The sequence below is a fragment of a genome, unplaced genomic scaffold (genome assembly GCF_019419815.1).
Source record: "Pyrus x bretschneideri cultivar Hongxiangsu unplaced genomic scaffold, Pyrus_bretschneideri_v1 Contig265, whole genome shotgun sequence".
In the NCBI taxonomy this organism is placed as follows: Eukaryota; Viridiplantae; Streptophyta; class Magnoliopsida; order Rosales; family Rosaceae; genus Pyrus; species Pyrus x bretschneideri.
This window is the reverse complement of record NW_025999574.1, coordinates 705019-715581: the sequence shown is the minus strand read 5'-3', so window position 1 is coordinate 715581 and position 10563 is coordinate 705019. Positions and strand designations below refer to the sequence as shown.

The 10563-nt window shown below is 37.6% G+C and overlaps 1 protein-coding gene across 1 annotated transcript; it reads left to right on the top strand.

The window, feature by feature from the left end:
* Window positions 1-1735: 1735 nt before the first annotated feature.
* LOC103944994 (trafficking protein particle complex subunit 2) lies at window positions 1736-10352 on the top strand. The gene is made up of 5 exons (XM_009355499.3): window positions 1736-1893; window positions 2287-2372; window positions 2463-2524; window positions 2868-2953; window positions 9994-10352. Exons 1-5 carry the CDS (start codon window positions 1813-1815, stop codon window positions 10084-10086), a joined length of 408 nt encoding a protein of 135 aa, XP_009353774.1. The 5' UTR covers window positions 1736-1812; the 3' UTR covers window positions 10087-10352.
* The last annotated feature ends 211 nt before the right edge of the window (window positions 10353-10563 follow it).

Here is a 10563-nt window from a genome sequence, read left to right as displayed (position 1 = left end):
AAGTTCTGAACGAGTGTACTCTAGAACTCGTTAACAATTACAGTCCAAATAGAAATTATGTTAGTCTTCCTTAAAAGGAAGGAGTTAATTTCATTATTTAAGGTACTTGAAGCCAAGAACATGTTCCATACGAGTTGGGTCTTGGTCAGTCTCTACTCAAGTATTCTTAAGTCTCATCTTCTTAAATTTAGCAATCTTTGTATTCATACATGACCAGTGTTGCTCATGGACGTCTTCAATCAATTTCCATTGCGTCTATACATTTGTTCTCGTCTTCCTCACCACCAGGAGCTTCAGGCTCATGCCAACATCCTCCTCGACGAACCTTTAGTCGAACCCTTGGGTGTGTCGAAGCTACCAATCTTGACGTTTGCATTGGCTCGACGAGGGAACAGTAGTGGTGTTGGTGGGTGCAACCGTAGCGCTTCCTTTGGTACACATTGTAAGGCAGGCTTGAGAAATCTACTTCGGTCGTGACTCGTTCGAATCCGATGACCCGATCTAACTCCTCTCGCGTCTTTTGTTGCACTCTTGGGTACTTGATGAACTCAGCCATGGCACATCCAATTGAAAATGGATGTGGTGTCCATACCCGTTGTAATTATGTCATGCAAAAAAAGAAATAATTAGGTCATTCTATACTTTTCACTCTCGTTTTCTCCTTCCTCACTTCTCAGTTTGTTTTTTGTTCCTTGATTCATCGTTGATTTATTCAATCATGTGAATGGATGTGGTGTTCATGCCCGTTGTAATCATGTCATGCAAAAAAAGAAACAATTAGGTCATTCTATACTTTTGACTCTCATTTTCTCCTTCCTCACTTCTCAATTTGTTTTTTGTTCCTTGATTCATCGTTGATTTATTTAATCATGTGACTAAATATAAGAGGAAGACTAGCCACAAGCGGATAAAAGAGTGTGGAAATCATTTGCTGATACCATATATTACCACTCACCCAAAGAAGTCCAATAATAGTGTCCTCACTAAGGTCATACTTATCTTGCAATACAAGTGACGCATCCACAAAGTTTTGCTTGGCACCACTGCTCTTGTTGTGTGCTTGTGTGTGCTCTTCGATGATTGCCCTAGTGAGCCGGTCTCGTCCTGCCCTATGCTCGGCAAATGCCTCTTCCTCTGGGGGGAACATCCACTGCAGCCATGGAATCTGTTCCGCCACCGTGGCAAGCAATGCGCCGAGCTTTAGTCCGTTGGCTACAATGGGCTTGAATCCTAGCCTTTGCCCATTTGTTACTTCCTATGAGTTAACGTTTCCCAAATGCTAGCAGCTTGTTATGTTGTTGAAAGCCACTGTTCCCCAATACTAGCCGTGGCATGTGTAGTTTTGGTGGCTGAATCAGGAGACCAACTTGTATGACACAAATACATTGCCATGATGGTATTTGTGCTGTTTCCACTTTGGCTTCCGGAATTGGTGAGTTTTTTAGTATGCCGGAACATCACCTACTCACAAACAAGAAAGGTGATGATCTTTAGCTTTACTTGTGCAGGTCCGTACGCCATGTCATTATATAAGTGGAAGGATACTTGAAAAAAAAATCTTCTTCACTTGTATAATGACCTATGACGTATCATTCTGTGTTTCCGGCACATTAAAAACATCTCTGCCGGACTTGCTACATGTGCACACTCCTTGGGCCAATTGGGCTTTCATTCTTTTTAGCCAGATTCTATTCAGCCCGCCATTTGGAGAATACAGTGTTTGACAAAAATACCAGAAACCATTTCATCATACAGTCGTCGTCGGAGGCCATTTCGCTGGAAAAAAAGCAGAGAGAGAGCGAGGGAGATCAGATGGCGACGACGGCGTGTTTCATCATCGTCAGCAGAAACGACATCCCTATTTACGAAGCTGAAGTCGGATCCGCCGCCAAAGTATCGTTCTTTCTCTCTTTCCCTTTCAATTTCTGATTTCCATTGCTTGATTCAACGTGAAAATCAATCAAATTATTTCTCTCGAAATCTCATCACCTTAAATCGAATTTTCAATTAATTAAAGTGGATTTCTTCATTTCTTGGCAATCTCTGCATCTACAATGCTTGCTTCAATTTCTGTTATTTTTGTTTAATGATTCAATTTCTTATGTTTGTTTAATGATTATTTAAGTAATCTAAACTGCGGGGAGGGGGATTCAAACTCGGGTGTTCAGCGGAATGCATTCGCGCTAGGCAATGTAGTTAATGATTTGTAAATTCATCAGAATATTTGTGTTTGTATGACTAAGTACTCAGATGGGTAATGGGTGTTGGTTTGACACTTTGACACAGAGGGAAGATGCTGCTCAGTTGCATCAGTTCATATTACATGCCGCTCTCGATATTGTGCAGGACCTTGCCTGGACCACCAGTGCCATGTGAGCCAGCAACTTTTTTCTGTACCCTTTATGCTCCTCTCCTTGACTCGTTTACGCATATTATTGACCTTTGTGACATTTTCGGTGCAGGTACTTGAAGGCAATCGATCGCTTTAATGATCTGGTGGTTTCCGTCTATGTTACGGCTGGTCATATCCTTCATATTTTCAGTTCAAATATTTGTGTCAACTCCATCTATCTTAGAATTGTATGTTTATTGATGATGTGCTATTTTCTGTGCCAGTTCTTGGGCAACTCCTTCGTTTTTTTAAATCAAGAAAGTATCTTTAACTTATAACAGTGATAATGTCAGCAGATGTCATAACTACGATGCCAAATATATATACTTATGTTGTCTTCAATTTCCAAATTCATTGCTGTTGCCATAGTTGTCAAGGCTGAGTGAAAGGTCTCCTTTTTTTTTTTTTGTGCCTATTTGTACTCTGTTAGGTAGCTTACAGTTTCCAGTTTGACATTTTCTTTAACTATGCATACATACACGACTTATGCTACTTCATGACTCTCGTAACGATGATGGAATCAAGAGCTTCTTCCAAGAGGTTCATGAGCTTTATATCAAAGTAAGTCACTACATACCATCAGCCCTTTGTTTAAAGTTCATTTTTACAATTCCGCAGATTCTTAATGTTTGATGTGTTCTTTGTGGAATCCCTATGTCATCTACACTCTATACTTCTAATCTTGTAGCCTTGGGATGGCATGAGATGAATCGAGGTGAACTATGTATTTTCTGCTATGCGTTTTGTAATTAGGAAAAGTAGAAGTTGGATGACTAAATTTTAATTATTGTTGCTTAGTAAAAGGGCTAGTTCTCATTAGAAAGCACGTAGTTACAGTGCCTAGGCACCCAAATCAATTTGATTCATATAGAATGCATGGTTCAGAATCTCTGTTTTTTGAAGACTATTTATAGTTCAGTGTTTCTCTGGAACTATAAATGCATTGGGAACCAAAACAATGCAAGGGATTGAAATATGAATAGGTGAATAGTCTTAGAAGTTAGAGAGTAGAAATTCACTGGCAATATCACTGAAAGGAAAATATGTAGAAAAAATATACACGTGTGTGGGCATTCTAAATCCTGCATCATGGAGGTACACGTTTGGCAACCTTGTATTAAGTCCAAATATGAATAACATCGTTTTCATTTGTGTATTACCATTAACAGTGTTTGCAATCTCGTTTTTCTCATTGCGTGTTTTTGTGAATACCTATTTGTAACCCACGGGATTGACATCAGGCAGGGTTTGGATTGCCGGTCCAAAAATACTTCGCCTTTCTAAGGAATTTAATTTTGCCTGGATTGCATCTTTCCACTTAGGTCAATCTTTTTTCTGTTTGCATTCATCAACAGAACAGGGCTCAATATCATATCATCGCTTAATATGATTTCAGTCGCTATTGCGAATGCAAACATGTTGTCGATGATTATTTTATTTTGATCCCACAATTCGTTAGTACATGCATAATTTATGAAGATTTCTTTGCTTTCATGTACTTCCGTCTCTTCAGGGACATGTGTCTCATCAAGGACTTTTTTTTTCTTCTGAAAGTTCAAAGGAAATTGAAATTCCACTTTTATTGAATTGAAATGCGAACTTTAAACTACAAGTTCATAATAATAAGACTACATCAAACATAAATGATTCAATTGGACCGATACACTTCATTCCCTCTTTCTACAATGAAATATGAGACATTCAGGTGTGTTGTGTTCAATTACCCTGATAAATCAAAACATTGGATCAAGTATATCTATCAGTTTAGTCTGGTCGATGAAATTGGTTTCAACAACTTTCTCCTTGAGGGAGACTTGATACAGGTCCACTAGATATTTTGGGGTACGACAGTTACGCGCTCAGTGTTCATTGCCATTGCACTTATGGCAAACTCCTTCAGGATTTCTAGGAAAGCCTTTGTGGCGCTTTGCATTCTTGAAGTTCGGGCCTGAATTATACCTTAGAATCTGGTTGTGAAATTGGACATCATAATTCTTGCCTTTCTCATTCCACTGACCTCGCTTGTACCCATGTCCTTGTTTGTAATTATTGCTATGAGAGGATGTGGTATTTACTTCAAGAGAAACAACATTCATTTCTGGGACTGGTGCTGATCTAGTAGGTCGGGTCGGGAGTAATGATTCTTCATTAGAAGGTCATTGTTTTGTTCAGCCACAAGAAGCACATATATCAGCCGGTTGTACTCAGTAAAGTTTGGCTCTTTATATTGCTGCTGCAGGAGCACGTTGGAGGCATGAAAGGTGCTGAAAGTCCTTTTCAACATATCTTCCTCAGCGATAGTTTCCCATATAAGCTTCATTTAGGAGCTAATTCTGAACATTGCAGAACTGTACTTAGCCACCAACTTGAAATTTTAGATTCTTAGGTGAGTCCACTCATAACAAGCTATTGGAAGAATCATCGTTTTCCGGTGATTGTATCTATTTCTTAGTGCCTTCCAGAGGGTTAATGGATATTCAGTCGTTAGGTACTCGCTCTTCAGTCCTTCATCAAGGTGGCGACGGATAAAGATCATGACCTTCGTTCGATTTTGAAAAGATACAATGTTCTCCTTCTTGATGGTTTATCCAATATTCTCTACCTCTAGATGAATCTTGGTATCCACTACTGTAAGGTAGTTCTTTCCAATAATGTTCAAGACAACAAAATGAAGCTTTGATAAGTTCGTCATTTAAAAAAAAAAAAAAAAAAGATGTGTAAGAATTTGCAATAATATGTATTATAGAGGAATATGGTGTTAGAACTTCTGGTTCTTACAAATTTTTCACGCTTGAAATTTCAAGCTCGAGATTTACATGATTAATGAGAATGATTGTAACGTACCTTTCATTGAAACAATATAGCATAAGATGAGCGATTGTACCGCACCACCTAAAATTGCAGTAAACTTAAATCTGCGGTTCAAGATGGGCAATGATACCACATCATCTTCGATCACAGTAAAATTAACATAAATAAACATTAGGTTAATAATCAGGAGTTACACCAACATGAAATCAAAGATATAAGTAATTGTTATATTGAGAACTAGAAGCAGGCATGATGTTCTTCGCGATGATACATCCAGCAAGTGAGGCAGAAGAGGAAGAAGAACAGGAAAATCCTTGAAGGAAGCATTTTTCAGCGAATGGAGATGAGAACTCATTAGGGTTAGAGAGTCGTGCTGATAGCGTGTTATAAATAAGCAAAAGTTAGAGAGATAACCTTTGCTAAAGACAGGGACGAAGTGATTACAAAATATTATACTGTTTTGTTTCGTAACTATAACAGAAATGGATTGTAGATAAAGAGGAAATGAGAGATACTGATATTATTACTTTTAGTTTTTTTCTCTTTCGGTTGCTGTGTATTAATCACCCACAGAGTGCTCTATTTATAGAGCCATATTTGTGAAAATTTACATAAAATGAAAAGTCACACTCGTGACAAACCAAACAACACCGGTGACATTGCACTTTTAGAAAAAACACCACACAACAAACTATTTCCTACTATTTCCAAGTCTACCTTATTGTGTGGGCATTCATTTATCCACCGATTTTACAACATAATTCATATTATAATATGTTGGTACGAGAATTCACGTTAAACTGTGAAGTGGCAGAGAGAACATAAAGTCTCATTTTTTTGAGTCTCCTAAGCATTTCTGTACCAATAAAATGGAAAATTTTGCTAGTCATAGATGGACTTGGAACACATATTAGACGAAAAACAGTACTCAGGATTGTGCAAATACTGCTTTGAAAGAATATGCAAATTTGTATACATACGTGTCAAAAGATTAACAGAACAAGTGTGTACATTATCAAACAAAATTATTTCCAAGGTGTTGTAAAATTGGTGGATGAATAAATGCCCACAAAGTAAGGTAGATTTGGAACTAGTAGGGAATAGTTTGCTGTGTGGTGCCTTTTTAATGTCACGGGTTTGTCTTTTCACCTAAGAATCCAGGATTTCATGTTGGTAGAGGCCGGAAATCTTGGAGAAACTATCAAGGAGAACAATGCATCTTCTCAAGATCGGGCGAATGCCATGGTCTTTATCCATCATCACCTTGATGAAGGACTGAAGAGCGAGTACCTAACGGTTGAAAATCCATTAGCCCTCTAGAAGGCACTGAGAAATAGATATAATCACCAAAAAACGATGATTCTTCCAAGTGCTTGTTATGAGTGGACTCACCTAAGAATCCAGAATTTCAAGTTGGTGACAGAGTATAATTCTGCAATGTTAAGATTAAGCTCCATATAAAACTGTGGGGAAATCTTCACTGAGGAAAATATGCTGGAAAAAATTTTCAGCACCCTTCATGCCTTCAATGTGTTTATGCAGTAGCAGTATAGAGAACGATGCTTTACTGAGTACAACCAGCTGATATATATTCTCCTTGTGGCTAAACAAAACAATGAGCTTCTGATGAAGAATCATCAGTCCCAACCTACTGGATCAACATCATTTCCAGAAATGAATGTTGTTTCCCTTGAAGTGAATACCACATCCTTTCGTGGCGATAATTACAAGCGAGGATGTGGCCATAAGCGAGGCCGGTGGAATGAGAAAATCAAGAATCATGGTGTCCAATTTCGCAATTAGGTTCCAAGGCATAATTCAGGCTTCAGCTTTAAAACATTTGGTTGACCTATATCAAGCATGAGAAGGGTGTCAAAACGAATTTCCTCGACCAGGCTAAACCAATGGATATACGTGATCCAGTGTTCGATTTATCAATGTAATTGAACACAACCTACTTGGATGTTGCAGACTTCATTGTGGAAAGAAGGAATGAAGTGTATCGTTCCGATTGAATCATTTATGTTTGATGTACTCTTATTAATATGAACTTGCAGTTTAAAGCTCACATTTCAATTCAATAAAAGTGGCATTTCAATTTCCTTTAAACTGTTTTTAACTGTGATTCCCTTACTCAGAAAGCATAGATAAAAACGATGGTTATTCTCAAAACAAGAGCAATGGCGGATGTGTTTGTCTTGCAGATAACGTAATCATGCATACAATACTTCGAGATTGAAAATATTTCTCAAGTTTGATGCTAACAACAATATTACGTCAATCAGATATAATTGAAGACTTAGGGAAAACTCAGATCATGTTACTAAATGGAACAATAGTGTCCATACAAAATGCGTTGTATGCTACTTGATCTACTCGAAATTTGTTGAGTTTTAAAGACATACATTTAAATGGATACCACACTGAAACGAAAAGTGCAAAAAATATGGAATATCTATGCATTACCTCTAGTGATACCCAGAAGTATATATTGGAGAAGTTGAATGGTTTATCGAGTGGATTGTATTGTACATACATAAAGATAATTGAAGCACATACTGTTAGGGATCAGAAGTTCATTGATTCAAAAATTTATATGCTTTAGCATGACTGTCTGGGTCATTCAGGATCCACTATGATTTGTAGAATCATTACCAACTCTAATGGACATCTATTATTGAGCATACACATTGCTATTTCAAATGATAACCCCTTGCAGGCTTTTTCTGAAGGGAAGTTGGTAATTAGACAATCTCCTGTAATGGAAGCAATTACATTTCGTTACTTACTAAGTTTGATGGTTTCAGAAAAACTTGACATGTGACCTATGGATGTCATCACTGTTTAACTATATGGAGAATTAGATACTGACATAGATATGAAAATACCAGAAGGACTTAAGTTGCTTGAAACGACTAACAAACCATGAGGTGTGCTCTCAATCAAATTAAGACGATCGTTATATGAAAGTACCAAAGAGCGATTGCTTTTGCTATCTATGATCTATTTTGCAAAAGAACGGAGAATTAGGTGAAGACCTCAATCATAGAATACAAACTAGATGGATGAAATAGAATAGTGCATCCGGCGTGTTGTGTGACCGTCGTATGCCACTGAAGTTCAAGGAAAAATTTTATAAGAAGGTAATAAGGTAGGCGATGCTGTATGGCACGAAATGTTGGATAGTGAAGCATCAACACGTACATAAAATGAGTGTAGCGGAGATGAGGATGTCCCGTTAGATGTGTGGTCACACGAGAAAGGATAAGATTAGGAATGAGGATATCCGAAGTAAAGTAGGAGTAGTCGAAATTAAAGGAAAGATGAGAGAAAATCGGTTATGGTGGTTTGGATATGTGCAAAGGAGGCCTATAGACGCTTCGGTTAGAAGATGCAACTATGAGACAGAGGTCCAGGGTCGAAGGGGTAGAGGAAGACCTAGGAAAATTTTGGAAGACTCTAAGAAAAGACTTAGAGTACTTGGATCTAACGGAGGACATGACACAGAACCGAGCGCAATGGCGTTTTAGGATTCATATAGCCGACCCTACTTAGTGAGAAAATGCTTTGTTGCTGTTGTATGGTTTTTTTCCCATTAACTTTTTCCAAGTAAGGTTTTAATAAGGCAACTAATGTTGATATGTGAGCATCCAAGGAGGAATGTTGTAAAATTGGTGGACGAATAAGGTAGACTTGGGAATAGTAGTGAATAGTAGAGAATAGTTTGTTGTGTGATGCTTTTTCTAAAAGTGTAATGTCACGGGTGTGATTTTTTATTTTCTGTAAATCTTCACGGATGTAGTTCTATAAATAGAGCATTCCGTTGGTGATCAATACACAACAATTGAAAGAGAAAAAAAACTGAAAGCAATAATATCAGTATCCCTTTTTTCCTTTTTTATCTGCAGTTCTTTTGTGTTATAGTTACGAACTAAAACAGTGTGATATTTTGCATCCGCTTCGTCCTTATTCTTAGCAAATGTTATCTATCTAACTTTTGCCTATTTATAACAAATTGAATGCAATTTGGGGTGGTAGCCAGTATCCTATCTTCAAACCTAAGAGCCTTCCAGCACAAGTCTCGTCTTTTAAAATACTTTTAAGATTTCTGTCAATGTGACTTGGTGGAGAAGCTTAAGCATGGGTTCTGTGGGTAAATAGTTTTCCCAAGCCTTATCTCTTATAGTGCATTTGGGTGTGGGAGTTTAAGAGTGCTAAAATTTCAAATCGATGACATTTAAAAACACGGGATAAGTTATAGCATTTGTAACATTTCTTGTTTGACTAACCTACATGATGAGATTTAACTACGAAATTCAAAGTTGTGTACGGAGGTATCAATTATTTGTAAATGGACGGTGGTGACGGCGGTTGCATAAAGTTTATGTTAGTAGTGGTGATGGTGCTAGTGGTAAAGTGGTGACATGGTGGTATAAATGGTGGGGGCGATGACGGTGGCTGGTGGTGTTAATGGTGGTTATAGTTATGTTTATGCCTTTTTTTTCTCTGTCTCCCTCATCTTCAGATGTTCGGATTGAGGTAGATTTTAAAGTTAGGATTCATGAAATCTAAGTACTGAGTTTTTGTCTTTCCTTTTCTGGTGAATCCAAATAAGGAAATTAGTTTGTTATTTCACAGAATCTTGAGATGTGTCTAAACACTGTTAATTATTTCGTTACACAGTTTCCATTTCCATTTCACACTGTTAATTGTTTCATTACACAATTTCCATTTCATAACACAAACACATGAACCGATCATTGACTCATAAGATGTTTGTGAATTTGCAGACTCTTCTGAATCCCCTGTACCTGCCTGGTTCGCGAATTGCGTCATCACATTTTGACACAAAAGTTCGTGCTCTTGCACGAAAATACCTCTAGGGGCCATGTATCTTGTGGGTGGATAAACTCGTGATTCTTTCGGAATGAGGTGCACAGCTTCCATGACTAGATGATTTTGAAACCTTTCCTTTTTGTTTCCTTTTCTGTGATTCGAGTTCAAGATTGCGACCTATAAAACACCATATTTAGCGTATCTTCATGCATTACAAGCATCTGGTATCGCATTTATATGTATGTCGTCACTAACAGTTGTATCTTAACACATGTTATTCATACTAACATCTTATAGTAGCCTTTGCGAGAAATTGTTGTTCTTTTGCTTCCCATATTCATTAGAGTGACGAAGGATGTAACTATTATTCCTCTGGTATTTCATTTGAGGTCAAAACTATAGGATTTAGTCGATCAACATTTGATTTTTTAGGGAGAAGCGAATGAAAGAGAGAAGTTTGTCCTAAAAGATCCAGGGTAATATGCGTGGAATTCGAGTGCACAACACACACAAAAGATAATTTA